General features: G+C 42.5%; 1 protein-coding gene across 4 annotated transcripts in view; it reads left to right on the plus strand.

Annotated features, from left to right (window-relative positions):
• SACM1L (SAC1 suppressor of actin mutations 1 like (yeast)) overlaps positions 1 to 16,473 on the plus strand; it is an 89,527-nt gene that overhangs the window by 63,335 nt on the left and 9,719 nt on the right. For 2 of the 4 annotated variants that reach the window (XM_003358405.5, XM_021068641.1), the window contains 7 exons: positions 1,365 to 1,503; positions 3,823 to 3,892; positions 4,000 to 4,072; positions 4,815 to 4,908; positions 5,027 to 5,119; positions 5,805 to 5,862; positions 9,519 to 11,379. In XM_003358405.5, coding sequence (XP_003358453.3) covers positions 1,365 to 1,503; positions 3,823 to 3,892; positions 4,000 to 4,072; positions 4,815 to 4,908; positions 5,027 to 5,119; positions 5,805 to 5,862; positions 9,519 to 9,655 — 664 coding nt within the window. In that variant the 3' untranslated portion in view covers positions 9,656 to 11,379. Of the gene's footprint in view, positions 1 to 1,364; positions 1,504 to 3,822; positions 3,893 to 3,999; positions 4,073 to 4,814; positions 4,909 to 5,026; positions 5,120 to 5,804; positions 5,863 to 9,518; positions 11,380 to 14,988; positions 15,187 to 16,335; positions 16,465 to 16,473 lie in introns of those variants that run through there. The other 2 variants (XR_002337508.1, XR_002337509.1) reach the window with 2 other exon arrangements.

The following is a 16,473-nucleotide window of genomic DNA, read 5'->3' on the forward strand; positions in this document are numbered from 1 at the left end:
TTTTGGGGAAGTAGAAAGAATCTGGGCTTTGGGGTCCTACACAATTACTTTGAAATCTCAGTTTGCCTCATTAGCCCTGTGACTCAGGAACAAGCTAGTTATCTTCAAACCTTGGTTTCTTCATTGTAAAGTGGAGATGATAATACTTACATCTTTGATTAAAACATAACATTTACAAAATAGGTAATATTTATTTTATACGTACCAATTGGGTGCCACCACTCACATGTGCTCTGCATACACAAACTGTAAATGAACCTCCCCAATTCTGCATGAACCTCATGTAGGTTTTTAGTCTAAACACATTCTTTTAGCTATTATTTTTAAGGTCATGATTTTTTAGCCCTTGAATTTTGCTATTTCCCCCTCAGTTTTTGATTTTGGGGAATAATTGCAATAAAAGTAATATTATCTAGTATTCATTGTATGCCCTGTCCCATACACTCTGCTAAGCACTTTATACGCATTATACATTATCTCATTTAAATCTTAGAGCAGCCTAATGGTAGTGCTCTTATCTCCATTTTGTGAATGAAAAAAACTTAGGCTCTGAGAGAGTAGGTTAATTATTTAAAGTTGCACAGCTAGTAACTTGCCTAAGGAGCTAAGTCTAGCAAACCAGTTGTTTGATGCCAAAGTCTATGTTCTTTACTGCCTCACTGTGCGTGGTCAAATTCTTGATTCATAGAATTATCTGAACAGATTGTTAAAAATGAGTGAAACACAGGAACTGTAACCTTAGTTGGCTCCAGTGCAGACATCTTGGTGGCTTAGAGGAGAAAGGAAAACTGATTTTTCAAATAATACCTTATTATACCTTATAAATGTTATGCTATTTGCATATATTACCCATTTCTAGAAGGGATTTTAAAATATTTTTAATGTATAATATCCAACCCTTGCTTGAGAGATTCTTACTCAGTTTATCTCAAGGCCAAGCATCTTCATTTTTAACAGACACCTCAGGGAATTCTGGTACAGCACAGGGGCTGTGCTTCAAGAAATCCTGATGTATGGGGCATAGGTGAAGTAATTATGTCAAAGGAAGCCCTCTTCTGGCCTTAGGGAAACACGATCATGTCCATAGCAATCTTTATAATACTCCCAATTCTTACTTTTTCACATCTCTTGGGTAAAATGATCTCAGTGCTGCAGTCGTTTTGAGGTAAGGGCTGTCTTACCTTAGCCATTCAAGCTTCCTTTTTGTCTTTGGTGATCAGCTATATATGTGGACCATATATTTCCTGTCTGACCTTTAAATTTACTGGTTTTAATAATGTTTCTGACATGGCCCCATGTTATAAGAGGTCTGTCCTTAGACTTGGCTGATTTGGTATGAGAGTGTTTATACAAATATGCTTTAGTTATTTTCTAGTGGACCCTGCGGGCAAGGTGTTGACTAACCAGGAAGGCGTCTTCCGCAGCAATTGCATGGATTGTCTAGACAGAACCAACGTCATCCAGAGTCTTCTAGCTCGCCGTTCGCTTCAGGCCCAGCTTCAGGTGCAAATTCTTTTTTTCTGTTATTAAATAAACAATCAGGCAAAAAGTTAACAAAACTTTATCTTTCTTTTTCTTTTCTTTTTTTTGCCTTTTCTAGGGCTGATCGCATAGCATATGGAGATTCCCAGGCTAGGGCTCTAATTGGAGCTGTAGCCACCAGCCACAGCCACAGCAATGCAGGATCCGAGCCTTGTCTGCGACCTACACCACAGCTCACGGCAACGCCGGATCCTTAACCCACTGAGCAAGGCCAGAGATCGAACCCTCAACCTCATCGTTCCTAGTCGGATTCATTAAGCACTGCGCCACGATGGGAACTCCGAAAGAAACTTTATCTTTCAAAACCAATAACAAAAAACATTCCCATGTCCACCCCCCAACCCAGCTCTTTTTGTTTCTGTGTCTTACTGTCCATGGATGTGCACTTTGTCCATAGCCATGATCAGTGTATGTACAGTTTTTAATTTTGCCCATTTCCTCTAGCAGTGTATGTAATCTTAGTCTCTAAGAGTTCCGTTGTTGTGGTGTAATTTACCAGGCCATTTTGTTTGCTTTATTTTTGAGTTATAAATAACAATGTAGAGAATATACCTGTGTACATTGCTATTAGCTTGAATCATTTCCTTTGGGTTAATTCCTACTGGGTTAGAGTGTGTGTGTGTGTGTGTGTGTATTACTTTCCGAGAGGATTATACCAGTTTAACCCAATACTAGCCAGCAGTGATAAGTGAATCTCTCCAGTATTAAATATTTTTATTTAGAAAGGTTTTTTTTTTTCTTTTTTCTTTTTTGATAGTTACAAAGTAGCACCTCGTGGAGTTCCTTTAAAATGGCACAGTGGGTTAAGGACCCAGCATTGTTCACCACAGGGGCTCGGGTTGCTGCTGTGGTGTGGGTTTGATCCCTGGCCCAGGAACCCATATGCTGTGAACATGGCCAAAAAAAAAAAGTAGCACCTCAAAGTTGTTTTCATTTGCATCTCTTTTATTGTTGGGAAGGGATATTAACTCCCAGGTAAAAAGTTTCTGATACAGCTTTGGTTCACCAGTAAGACTTGGCTGTTGAGGAAGAAAAGGTATAAATATTCCTTCTGTTTATATTTGGAATTAAAAATATATAGAGCCCAGATTTCCAAATCTCGTTGGCATTTCTTGTAGGGGCCATATGGAAGTTCCCAGGCTAGGGGTGGAATTGGAGCTGCAGCTGCCGGCCTGTGCCACAGCCATAGCAATGCATGATCCAAGCCGCATCTGCGACCTACACCACAGCTCATGGCAACGCCAGATCCTTAACCCACTAAGCAAGGCCAGGAGTTGAACCCACGTCCTCATGGTTATTAGTCGGATTTGGTTCTGCTGCTCCACAACAGGAACTTCCTAGAGTATATTTTTCAATAGAAGTGGTATTAGGAATGATTGTTTCTAAGGCTGATTTTTTAAAACCTATTTAACTAGGTTCTATAAAATGTATTTAACTAACTTACATGCTAAAAATAGTATTATAAAACCTAACCAACTTTCAGAGAGTCTTTGGGCGGGAACCTCTCTAGCATCAGTGTCAGCTACTCTGGGGACTCCAGTTGTGCCTTTCCCTTTCCAGTGAGGGCAGAGTTTTTACCCAGGTGAAGATCACTGAGGGTGGGCAGGCCTCATTCTGAGGGAGCGAGAGTGCCATGTCATCTGAGGTGAACACTGAAGATGGTGATTCTAAGAGGGTTTGCAGGTTTAAGACGAGGACCAAGGTCCTAATCTGCGGTCAGTAAACTCCAAAGGAGAGTCCACAGAGAGATTCAGGATGCCCAGATGTCCTCCGAGATGACATGCAAAGGGCTGTACCTAGGTGCCCTTTGTGGGGAGGTAGGTGGAGAGGTAGCATTCATCCAGTTCTCAAGGGTTCCCTGGGATAGCAGGTTCGTGTGGGGGTCAGAAGTCTGGGGGTGGTGAGTTGTGAGGAGGGTGGAGGGGTAAAGGCAATGGAAGGTTGAGGGTGGCAGGAAACAAGGGAGTCGTGGCTGGAGTCCTACAGCAGCCCTCACCTCCCCCTCCTTTCCCTTCTGCCGCTTCCTCTGGGTGCTCACAGTCCTGTTGCTGTTCCTGTGGTGCTCGAGCTCCAGGGAGAGGGGGCCATGGGTGGAAGGAAGCTTCGCAGCCTGGCCTGAGCAGGAGAGGGTTGTGTCCCCAAATCCAAAGAAAGCTTCTCCTGCCTGCAGCCTGCAGCCAGGAATCATGTGAGATGATTTGGGAACTGCCTGCTTTTTCTTCCTAAATCATATATGCCATAATCAATTATACATAAACATGCATATGATTTTTATTTTAGAGACTAGGAGTTTTGCATGTGGGACAGAAGCTTGAAGAACAAGATGAATTTGAGAAGATTTACAAAAATGGTAGGTAATTTCTTTAAGAGGCAAGGTTACTCAAATTTTGAAATAATATTTTGGATTTAGAGCATTGGTTGTCATCTTAAACATTATATTTTTACTCTCTTTCACAGCCTGGGCTGACAATGCAAATGCTTGTGCCAAACAGTATGCAGGAACTGGTGCCTTGAAGACTGATTTTACCAGGCAAGCCATGCTTTAAAATAGCATTCCAGATCAGTGGTTCCCAGTTCTGGTGCATAGTAGATCCCTTGGGCAGCTTTCAGACAACAGAGAACAGCAAAGGGAGACCACCAGTGCCTGGACCTCAATCAGACTAAGTCAGGACTGCAGGGAGATGAGGCCTAGGCACCACTAGCTTCTTAGCATCTCTGGGTGATTCTGATGCTCAGTAAAAGTTGGGAACTAAGCTCTTCATTGCTCCCCAAAACTTACTGTCCACCGAAATCACCCCATTCACTCGCAGCAGGTCTGGGGGAGGGCCTGAGATTCTGCACCAAGGTGATGCTGGTGCTGCTGCTGCTGCTTTCAAGGACCACATTGGGTAGTGAGAGAGGTTAGAATATTTTGAATTTGTTACAGATGTGGTTGGCTCTTTTTCTGCAATATAGATTCCCTGGGAACAAGATAAGATTTCTGGTCTCTTTGCTTTTTTTATACCACTTAACCTTGGCTGTGTGTTTCTTTTATTTCTTGAACTAAGCATTTGTCCTCTTTGTGTCTACTTGGGTAATATTTTAGAATACACGTTTCTTGGACCTGATAGTGGGTTATTTTGTTAGGTATCTCCTTTACATATCCAAGTATGATTTTTTAAAAAATCTTTGTAATTCACTTATCTCTAAACCACATATATAATGGCCATAAAAAAGTGTAAGAATATAATATGCACATCTGTAACTCAAAACTTAACCTCTTATTTAACCAGAACTGGGAAGAGAACTCAGTTGGGGCTTATAATGGATGGCTGGAACTCGCTAATTCGGTATTACAAGAACAACTTTTCTGATGGATTTAGACAAGTAAGTTTGTATTTGATGCTCATTTTTGGTCATTAGATGGTTGTATCTTTGTACTGTTCCTCAGTAATGTCATCACATCTAATTTGGGAGTTCCTAATTTCCTTTTTTTCTGTTCTAGGATTCCATAGACTTATTTCTTGGGAACTATTCAGTGGATGAATTAGACTCTCATAGTCCTTTAAGTGTTCCAAGGGATTTGAAATTCCTGGCTGTAAGAAACCTTTATGTTTTTCACATTGTTAAAAGCATTTTGTTTGAAGATAGAGATGGTGCCAGCTCCCCTTGATCTAAAGCATTCGCTGTTGTTCTAAATGGAACATAAATACTCAAGTTTCCTCAAGGAGCAGATCAGGGAGAGGAGTGAAATAACTTTGGAGTGTTTGTCTCTCTCTCTCTCACTTCCTCTTTAAGTGACAACCCAGATGCAAAGGGAACATGAGGGCTTCTTATTCAGGGAGACTCTGCTCCCCTGAGGTCCAGGGATTGCAGGAGGCAGACTTGTGACATGGAAGGCAAGGTGTGTTTTTGACACGTCTCTGCTTTTTGACTCCTGCTCACCAGATTTTGCAGGAGCCTCTCTGGGACTCATCCCAGTGAGCAGAGTGTCGTGGAGTGGAAGGGGCCTAGATCTGGGTTCGCGTCTGGGTGACCTCCTTCCACTTGGCATTCCTTAGTTTGCAGTAAAGCCATGTTTCTTCAAATCTTTTAGCCCATTTGAAGATTTGGGCAGTTATGATCAAACCTCTAAATAATGATGGTTTGTTGGGAAAAAAAATATTTTGTGTATAAGATTGCAGAAGAGTTTTATTCTCTTTCCAGGAAAGCATGTACAACTGATTTTACAGCCATTGATTAGCATCTTGTATGATGGTTTCTCTTTCCATTTTATTTTCTAGTTGCCTATTATCATGGTTGTTGCCTTTTCCATGTGCATTATCTGTTTGCTTATGGCTGGTAAGTCTGCCCTTGTTTCACATTCTTATATTGATTTCTTAGAATGTTGAACTTTCCTATATAATATCTTAAGTTTCTGTGTCTACTCAATACTCGATGTTTCCCTTTTAAATTGAATGAGTAAAGTGAGCAGATGAGATTAGTCTTTGTAGCTTGATAATGGGTTTTTTCCCCACTTAAGCTTTTTAAAATATCTTTTTCTTGTTACCAAAGTAATACATAGTAATTACAGAAAATACGGTTAGGCAATTAAGTAAATGTTACTTATCATTCTTCTGTTCAGAGATAAGCTAATTACTCTTAACATTTTGATGTTTTAATCTTTGTAAATATGTGTGATTTTTTTTCAAAAGAGAGATACTGTAAATTTTTTTGAAATCAGTTTTTTCCACTGAGCAATATAAGCATTTCCCCATGTTCTTTATTTTTAATGGCTGCAGAATATTCCATTTATGGATATATAGTGTATTTAACCAACCATCTATTGTTGGACAAATAAATGTAATTATAGATTAATGCTTATCATTAATTTTGTTTTTTTTTTTTTGGTCTTTTTAGGGTTGCACCTGTGGCATATGGAGGTTCCCAGGCTAGGGGTCTAATTGGAGCTGTAGCTGCCGGCCTGCACCACAGCCACAGCAACGCCAGATCCTTAACCCACTGAGCGTGGCCAGGGATCGAACGCACAATCTCATGGTTCCTAGTCGGATTTGTTTCCGTTGCACCACAATGGGAACTCCTATTATTAAATTTTAATAGCAAAATTGCCTAAGAACCTAAGCTAAGAGGGTCTTTACTGGTATTCTTTTTTTCTCTCAGTATTTTCCTGTTAGTGAGTTCATAAGCATTTAAGATGACAGTGTCTCCATTAAGTAGTAGTCAGTGCTCTGGGAATTTGTGTCCATGCTGTGGTTGTATTGTTTCTGGGAGTTGCAGCCGGAGGCGCAGGAAGAGGCACCTCCAGTCTCATCCTCTGTCTGAATTCGTGGGGCTGATGTTCCTCTATCAGGCAGACTCTACCATCCTCAGGCTCTCCTCTCATGAAGTGGCCCTTTGTTCCTTCACATAGACCACATCTCCCCCTTTCTGATTTCCACAGCACTCTGTGTACCTCTCATGTAGCACGGTCCTCTTTTAACCTCGTAAGCACGTAGGGATTTCTTTCTTTTTTTTGTCATTTTGTCTTTTTAGGGCGCACTTGCAGCATATGGAGGTTCCCAGGCTGGGGTCCAGTCGGAGCTACAGCTGCCGGCCTATGCCAGAGCCACAGCAACACAGGATCCCAAGCTGCGCCTGCGACCTACACCACAGCTCACGGCAACACTGGATCCTTATCCCAGCGAGCCAGGCCAAGGATCAAACCCATGTCTTCATGGATGCTAGTCGGGTTCATAACCTGCTGAGCTACAATGGGAACTCCTGGCCCAGGGTGTTTTTCTTTGTATAGTAATGATTTGCCTCTCATTTGTCTTTCTCACTGGGTCAGCAACTCTTGGAGGGCAGAGACTGTGTTACTGATTGCTTTATCTCCTCTGTCTAGGACATCGGGAGTCCTCAGCGAAAGATTGCTCAGTTAAGGACTCGTGTTCCACCCCTACCCCACATTAATTCTGCCAGCTTCTTGAGGAGAGGCTCAGAACCTGTTCTCATCTCTGTAATGCTCTTGGTGTTCAGCATTGTAGAGAGTTACAACACAGGAAGGAGCAGTCCTGTTGTTACTCTAAGGCAGGGGTTAGCAAACATTTTCTGAAAAGAGCCAGATAATAAATATCTTAGATTTTGCAAACTACATACAGTTGCTGTTGCACCTTGTCTTTACAGCTCTTTAAAAACGTAAAAACCATCACAGTACAAAAATCAGGCCAAGGGCTCTCGGGTGTGGCTGGTCTGTGTGCAGGGTCCGCAGGAAGGGCAGGACAGAAGGGACGGGACAGCCAGCCTGTTCTGCTCATGGCTGTGTTCACGCCCTGGATCTCTGGCTTCTTTCTTTAAAACATTGCCCAGTGCATGCTATTTTCTGGGAGCCACTCCACCAGTGGATTCTTTTTGTTACTGCGGTCTCTTTATGTATTCACATTACCTTCTAGAACCTCTCGAGAGGCTAGGAAGTCGGGACTGTGACTCAGCCTGGAAAAATAGACCATTCCTTTGTGTCCCCACCCAAGTGTCCCAGGGTGGGCTTGTGAGGAACTGCCTTTTTTCTTTATCCAGCAAGTTTTAAAACCCAGAGCTGTCAAAATTAGCAGTCCTGTCAATTTGATTGTTTTTGAGTAAAAAAAGATTGGATGCTGTGGATGGTAATATCTTCTGTCAGTTGTAAAATAATGATCTTTGGGAGTTTCCTGCGTGGCTCAGCAGTTAACAAATCCAACTAGGATCCATGAGGATGTGGGTTCCATCCCTGGCCTCGCTCAGTGGGTTAAGTAAGGATCCTGCGTTGCTGTCGCTGTGGCATAGCTCCGATTTGACCTCTAGCCGGGGAACTTCCGTATACCGTAGGTTCGGCCCTAAAAAGCAAGAAAAAAAATAATAATAATGATCTTTGTAGTGTTTAGATATGACAGTGTCTAATGTCTATCTTGTACTTTGGTTTTTAAGAGAGTAAGAAATAAATGCAGCATCATCTCTGACAGCCTCCTAGGAAAGCATCTAGACCCTGAATGTCTTCCCTGGCGTGCTTTTTAATGGCTCGTGGCCTCTGCGTGTTTGCCCATCGGCAGATGAGGCCAGTGTTATTGTAGGAAAGAAGGATGCTAGTTTTAACTATTTAAGGAATATAGCAAAATAGATCTTTTCCCATTGGCCTGCTGCTAACCGTCACGAACTCTAGACTTTGAAAAACCAAATGCATGTGAGAATGAATGAGAGTGGTCTTAAATATGTTGTTAAAATATCTTACATGTTATTGAGCTTTGTTTTATACACTTAATACATAACTTTTCTGAAGCACATGTATTTGTAAAGTTCTTTTTCGTGTAGGTATTTTGGTAGTAGCTATTATTTGTCATAAATAGGACTATAAACAAAGCTATTAGTAATGACTTCTTATAGTATTACAGCGTGTAATCTAAAAGTCATGATTGCTATTTGTGTGATATAACATGAAATTAGTTAAGTGGTTCTCAAAGTGTTGGTCCCTCGACCAGTAGCATCAGCATAATCTGGGAACTTGTTAGAAATACAGATTCTTGGGCCCTGCTCTAGACCTGCTAAATTAGATACTCTGAGGTTGGGACCAGTAGTCAATACTTTTTTTTCCCCCTTTTTTGGCTGCCCTATGGCAATATGGAGTTCCCAGGCCAGGGATCAAATCCAAGCCAAGTTATGGCTTGTGCTCCAGCTGCAGCCATGCAGGATTCTTTAACCTACTGTGCTAGGCTGGGGATCAAACCTGCGTCCTGACACTGCAGAGATGCCGCCAACCCCATTGCACCACAGTGGGAACTCCAGTAATCAGTACTTTATCAAGAGGATTCTGGTGCTAGGCAGAGTTTGAGAACTACTGGTTTAAAACTTAGTTGAGAGGTTCTTATATTTTTCCTTTGGATATGTTTGTAAATTTTAATGTTGTCAAGATGTGCTGAACAGCTGAAAGCTGGAACTAGTATCAATAGAATGACTTGTTATTTATGAACTCTGTTTTTATAAATCAACAGGTGACACCTGGACAGAAACACTGGCCTATGTGCTCTTCTGGGGAGTTGCAAGCATTGGAACATTTTTTATCATTCTTTACAATGGCAAAGATTTTGTCGATGCTCCCAGATTGGTCCAAAAAGAAAAGATAGACTGAATTTGTGTTTGTGGAAAGCGGCTTGGCTTGGAAGATTCCATTATGCAGAACTGGAGTCTTTACTGACCCGCTTTCCACATCAGCCTGAGATCTTTTTAAATCCTTTATCCGAGAGCACATCTTGTGCTTTGTGTGGGGGTGATGACTTAGAACTGATCAGATGTTACTGCCTTGATGATCTCTTTACTATTGGGTTGGTTATATTTATAATTTGAAGCTGTTCTGTAATTAAAATGTAACCTGAATTCAGCTCACACAATGGAGGGAATCTATTCATTGTCAGTCTAATCAACTGTTGCAGAATAATATATTTAAAAAATTTAGCTTCTTTCATTATTTAAAACAGTAAAATTATTTTTCTAGCTCAGTTTATTGTCATTGTCGGAGTAGTTGCAGTTAGCAGACATAAACTTTTCCATCCATCTTTGGACTTTGCTTAAAGGTTTAAAGATAAGCTAACTCTACTCTGTTTATAAATTGTAAGTCTTTTACATACATCAAGCAGGTAGTCACAGTAGTCTGTGACTGCATGGTAGGAACGAGGAGACCGGGGTCTGGTGTTCCTTTGGAGCGTCAGTTGGGCTGCCTTAGAAGTTCACTCAGCTTGAACTGCTGTGGTAGGACCAGCAGTTGAAGTGTGATGAATAAAGTTCAGATATACTTTATCTTTTTTAAAAGGTGTAAATGAAATCAGAGAATGTAAAGTCTATCTCTTATGCTAAAGGTCCAAAGCCTCCTCCGTTTCAGGATTGCCCCAGTGTGGAAAGTACCCATAGTTGGTCAGCTCCTTCCTCTTGGACCTTCTGGTTTCTTGGGGGTCGAGCATCGAGACACGCAGGCCTCTGAGCAGGTCTCGTGCTGAAATCGATGTTGCACTTGGAGGCAGCAGCTGCTTTTCCACGCATGGTAGTATTGATGCTTTTCACTCTGTAAAGGTTTTTGTTAGCTGTCAATAAGTGTGTCTAAAATTTAGTGCTTCCAGGTAGTTAGAGTTCTCCAAATCAAGGACCAACGTAAACTTTATGTGCAGAAACAAACCTGAAAAGTATGCTTTAGAAGCTGTGCATAGTTCTAACTATAAGTCAGACTGTATATTCAAATTGTAATTATGAGATTTAAATATTAGAAAAGTGTGTAAGGTAGTATAATTGCCACTATTTTAAAATAGTTCAATTAAATACTGCTACAATATTTGTGTTGTGCTTGAAAATATGTACAGTTTTTTCAGTAGTAATGCCTTTTGTTGTCCTTAAATATCTCTAAAAGCGCCTTGATTTCAACATTACCTTTTTTTTTCAGCATTATCTTTTATAAATGTTAAGAGTTTTTGCTTTTAGAAACTCTGAAGGAAATAATAGCTGGAAATCCCTCTGTAGCTTAAAATCAGTCGTTAAAACTCACAGTAGGGTAAGTAATTAGAACTACCTAATCTTAACATGTAAATAAGCATAATTTGTTCCAAAGATTAAATCCCAAAACTTAGTTCATATCTACTGTAATATATTACTCAGACACTACTGGGCATTTCACGTTAAGAACTTATTCCATCAACCACAACAAAGACCAAATCTGAACTGCTAATAATGGCTGTTTTGCAGTGAATGGGCTAATGTTGGTGTGTTAGATCTTAAGGTATCAATATTTCAGAACTCTCAGTGATTTTATTTCTAAATTCATGTACTATCCATCCATAAGTAAAAATAAAATGTCATATTCTTTTCTAACTACTGTTGGTGTCATTCCTGTACCTGGTCTTGCATGTTCTTTCTTATTTTAGAATTTTAAAAATCATGCAAAGCAATGCATAGTCATTATAGAAAAGTCAGACAATATAAGTACACAAGAAAATAAATAGTTTCTGAAATCTTATATTCTAGTTGTGGCCACTGGAGAATTTGTGTTTCTCCTTATTATTTTTTAGTTGCAGATAAAACCAGGAAACTCTTTAGTATAGTATATAATACAATGTTCATTAAAAGATGTTCCCTGTATCACCACCTCCAAATTGTAATTTGTTTTGCAAAATGATAGATAGGGGTCTCAACTGAGAAGTGGGACAGCATTGGTTATTAGAAAACGGTTCTGGAGTTCCCATCGTGGCGCAGTGGTTAATGAATCCGACTAGGAACCATGAGGTTGCGGGTTCAATCCCTGGCCTTGCTCAGTGGGTTAAGGATCTGGAGTTGCTGTGAGCTGTGGTGTAGGTTGCAGACGCGGCTCGGATCCTGCATTGCTGTGGCCCTGGCATAGGCTAGTAGCTAGAGCTCCAATTCGACCCCTAGCCTGGGAACCTCCATATGCCACAGGAACGGCCCTAGAAAAGGCAAAAAGACAAAAAAAGAAAGAAAACGTTCTCTCAGGCCCCAGGAAGGTGTTGGGTATGAGGGAAACACCGACGTGGACACCGATGCACCTAGATCTGTGCACTCGTGTGTGTGTGTGATTTATGGGGAAGTGGCTCAAACACGTTATGGATCTGGGAGCTTTTTTCCTCCAGCTTGCCTGAGTCCTGACTTCAGAAGATAAATAATGACAAATCTGTAAAATGTTATGTTCCTTGCCACATGGGCCTCTGCAACACGGCAGCTTGCTTCATCAAAGCCAGCAAGATGTAAGTCACAGTCCTTTATAACCTCATCTCAGAAAAAGTCATCCCATCACTCTTGCCGTGTTGCATTTCTAAGTCGATGCATTAGAAACAAGTCACTACATCCAGCTCACTCGGGGAGGAGAGGGCCTTACACAGGGGCATGAATACCAGGAGGTGGGGATCTTGGCCATTTTGGAAGTCTGTTCCTACAACCTGTAAGGCAAGAAGAGGCCTAAGGTATAATTCAGAGCCAGTGCTGGAGGTGTTTCCTGTGCTGTGCCTGTTGTGGTCTTTTCCCTGTTTCTGTTAGATTACTTGTCCTTAAAGATCCATTGAAATGCCTTATATTCTGGAGAGTAATTCTTTGGTGGTTAAATGTACTACATACATCTCCTCCGAGTCTGCAGCCTGTCTTTTCATTTTCTTTTGGTGACTTTTGATGAAAGAAGTATGTTATTTTAGTGGTGTTGAATTTACCAGAAATTTCCTAGCACTGTTTGTGCCTGGGTGAGACCATAAGGAAAAGCAAAATTATGTGAAAAGGTGTCAATTCCAGGGACACCTTTTCTTTCTTTCTTTTTTTTTTTTTAATGATTTTTATTTTTTCCGTCATCGCTGGTTTACAGTGTTCCAGTGACACCTTTTCGCATAATTTTACTTTTCACTTTTAGGTCTTTTTGTTAATCCTGTGGAGTAAGAAAAGGGTTTAAGTCAATCCAGATAGGTGACATAAATGCCGTGGTAACAAAAGATCCTGAATTTCCAGCGGATTAACAAAAATGAAGGCTGATTTCTCACTCATTCTATGTATCCTTGAAGGGTAAGCTGCAGCTTTGCTCCAGGACTCCTGCATCCTGGGAGCCAGAGTGACAGAACAGCTTCAGGAACATTAGCAGTTGTCCTGGCTTAGAGAAAAGGGAGAAGTTTCTGCTCAAAGGTGAGGGTTAGTCTCATGAGCAGACTTGAGGAGGAGGAGGGAGGGAAGTGAACCCAGCCCCTGGGGAGAGAGTGTCCTGCAACACAGACTCCAGTTTTCCTTTTCCCCACGTGGTTAACGGTTAAGGAGAAGTCAGCAGAGGGCCTTCCCGACTCCCTCCCTCCACCACCACCACAATCACATATCAAGCTCCCCTCCACTTGCGGGAGTCTCAGGCTTTCTTCTGTCCCACTAGCCTGGGAGACTACACTGCTGAGAACTCCTCCTCACACAGCCATCTGGCCCTACCATGAGCTCGGGGCCTCCCAATCCTCAGTCAGGCAAAGCATTTTCTTGAGTGTGTTATGGGGTAACATGGGGCCTCCTGGATGCTCATAGCTGTTTTTTGACCATTGGGAATCTGTGATGAGAACCATTTGGAAACATTGGATTAAATAGAGTTGTTTAAACTCTGACTTGTCAGATATTTGAAAAGTGACTCTCCTAGAGAGGAATACACAACACAGCAACACCCAGACTTTTTGGTCTCTGGGTGGTTTTATTTACAGAGCATCTCAGTGGACCATTTTGTGGAATCCACATTTTGGTTTTTTTGTTTGTTTGTTTTGGTTTTTTTTTTTTTTGGCTTTTTGTCATTTCTAGGGCCGCTCCCACGGCATATGGAGGTTCCCAGGCTAGGGGTCAAATTGGAGCTGTAGCCACCAGCCTACACCACAGCCACAGCAACTTGGGATCCGAGGCCAGGTCTGCAACCCATACCACAGCTCACGCAATGCCAGACCCTTAACCCACTGAGCAAGGCCAGGGATCAAACCCACAACCTCATGGTTCCTAGTCGGATTTGTTAACCACTGAGCCATGACAGGAACTCGCAGAATCTACATTTTGAATAAGGCTTACATGAGGGGGAGCACTCAGGCCTTGGAGTTGAGAAACATGGGCTCTAATCTGTATTTGGACCTCATGAGTGTTGAACTTGATGGTCTCAACTCTAAATTCTTTGATTCTCATCCAAATGGTAGTTCCCTAAGATCACACACATATACACCCTGCTGAGAAACCCAGGTAAACATGCAGGCAGGAGCTCTTCCTTGATGTCCAGCTCTCATCCTTTGTGTTGGACTTTGTGCAGAGGCTCCATGAATGCAGTTTCACGTAGGAGGTGGGCACAGTGATTAAGGAGTTGGGACAGGTTTAATTATTACCACGAATGCTCTGGTCCTGAGTGAACTGGTTAGATGGCCTGTTTCTTAGCACTTCCTTTTACAGATTATTCTGCACATGACTTTTTTTGTTTTAGCCAAAGGCCCAGGCATTCATCTTTCTCCATTCACCATTTTCAGTGATGTTTGCCTATTGACTGTTTATTTTTCTAGCTGTACAAAGCTGAAGTATCATCCATTAAAATACTGTGTTACATTTTATGTCCTAGATTAAGCTCCTTTTAGAGTTGAGTTTAAACATATCATTGCTGCAGCTGTGGCATGGGTTGCAGCATCAGCTCAGATCCGATCCCAGGCCTGGGAACTCCGTATGCTGCAAGGTGGCCAAAAAAGGGAAAAAAATAAACAAACATGGAGTCTGAGGTTAGGAGGAGTAGAAAGTACAGGTCGTGAGTCATGTTTAGAAAAGTTGACCATGTTCTTGTCTCTGAGCTCCCAGGAGCACCCATCCTCCTGGGTTCCATCCAACTTAACTCACAGCTCCATTCCCTGTTGATCTCTGCTTTATCCCCATTCTGGTTACCTATTTCTGGAAGGTAATCTCACCATGTTGTGAGTCAGTTGCATGGTTTGTCTGTTCCAGATGACGCTGAACGAGGTCCCTCCTTGGTACTCTGCTGACAGAGGGGCTCGTCTCTCTGGTCCACATCGGTCTGGTGCTGAGTGGGGCTGGTGGAAGGTGGACTCAGCTGGTCCTGGGAGCTGAAGCAGCTGTCTGGCTTTGCAGCACAGCAACCTCACGGTGGTAGAACTTCATACCTGGTGCCTCAGGGAGGTTCAAGTGAGTGTTCCAGCAAACAAGGTGGCAGCTTGCATGGCCTTTTGTGATCTAGTCTCTGATGTTAAATGGTGTCCCTCCTGCCATATTCTGTTGGTCAGAGCAGTCACAGGCTCATTGCGGTTCAGCGGGAGGGACACAGACCCTCCTCTCAGGAGGATGGAAAAGAATCCCACATTGCTCTGTCTGAACACGTGAATTTTTTTGTGGGTGTTAGACACCACAGGGTGTCATTTAGACTCGTGGTTTTTTGTTTTTTTGTTTTTTTTTTTTTGGTCTTTTTTTGCTATTTCTTTGGGCTGCTCCCACGGCATATGGAGGTTCCCAGGCTAGGGGTCGAATCGGAGCTGTAGCCACTGGCCTACACCAGGGCCACAGCAACGCAGGATCCGAGCCGCTAGACTCGTGGTTTTAAATGGCATCTTTATGCTGTAACCCCTACATGCATATGCAGAGCTCCAGATTCTAGTCTTCAGCTGCCCGCCAGATAGTCCTACCTGCGTCTACCCAGCAAGTCAAACATTTCAGCCCTCTCCTTCCCTTAACTATGCATCCAGTCTGTAAGCAAGTCTTGGCAACTCTCCCCTCCAAAATATGGCTTAAACCCACCTATTCCTCTCCGTATGCTTTTCTGAGTCCATGCCACCACCATCTCTCCTATGGACTAAAGTAGCTCCCAGAGTGGTTTTCAAGTGTCCCCATTTGTAACCTGTTCCAGTCTATTCTCCACAGCCACCAGTGATCTTTCCGGTGTCAACTAGATCATGCAGGGCCCCACATTAAACCCTCAGTGGGATTCTTTTGCTCTCTGAAGAAAATCCAAGCTCCTTACTGAAGGTCTTTAAGGGCCCAGTCCCTGCCCACCCTTCCAAGCTGACCTCCCATCACTCTCCTCCCCAGTCCAACTGTAGGCCTCCTTTCTGCTGTTTCTCCCCTCGGGGCCTTTGCACTGCTGTTGCCTCTGCCTGGACAGACCTTCCAGCAAGTCCAATAACTAGTTCATTCTTCTTCAGAATGCAGCCCACACATCTCCTCAGCCACCTGATTGAAGCACTTTCCCTCTCACCCCATCCCTGGGTCCATTTATTCCTTCTTAGAAACAGTCACAGTCTATAATCAGCTCATTTGTTCCTTGTGTCTCTTCCCTTCCAGAATCTGAGAGCCATAAAGTCCAGGGACCAGCGCTGTCCCCAGCACCCACCCAGGGACTGGATTGTATTCTACTCCCAAAAGGCTGATCTCTATAGGTGGGTAACAGTCAAGAGGGCCTGTGATTCACAGGTAAGAGAC

Source organism: Sus scrofa, chromosome 13 (assembly GCF_000003025.6).
Source record: "Sus scrofa isolate TJ Tabasco breed Duroc chromosome 13, Sscrofa11.1, whole genome shotgun sequence".
NCBI lineage: Eukaryota > Metazoa > Chordata > Mammalia > Artiodactyla > Suidae > Sus > Sus scrofa.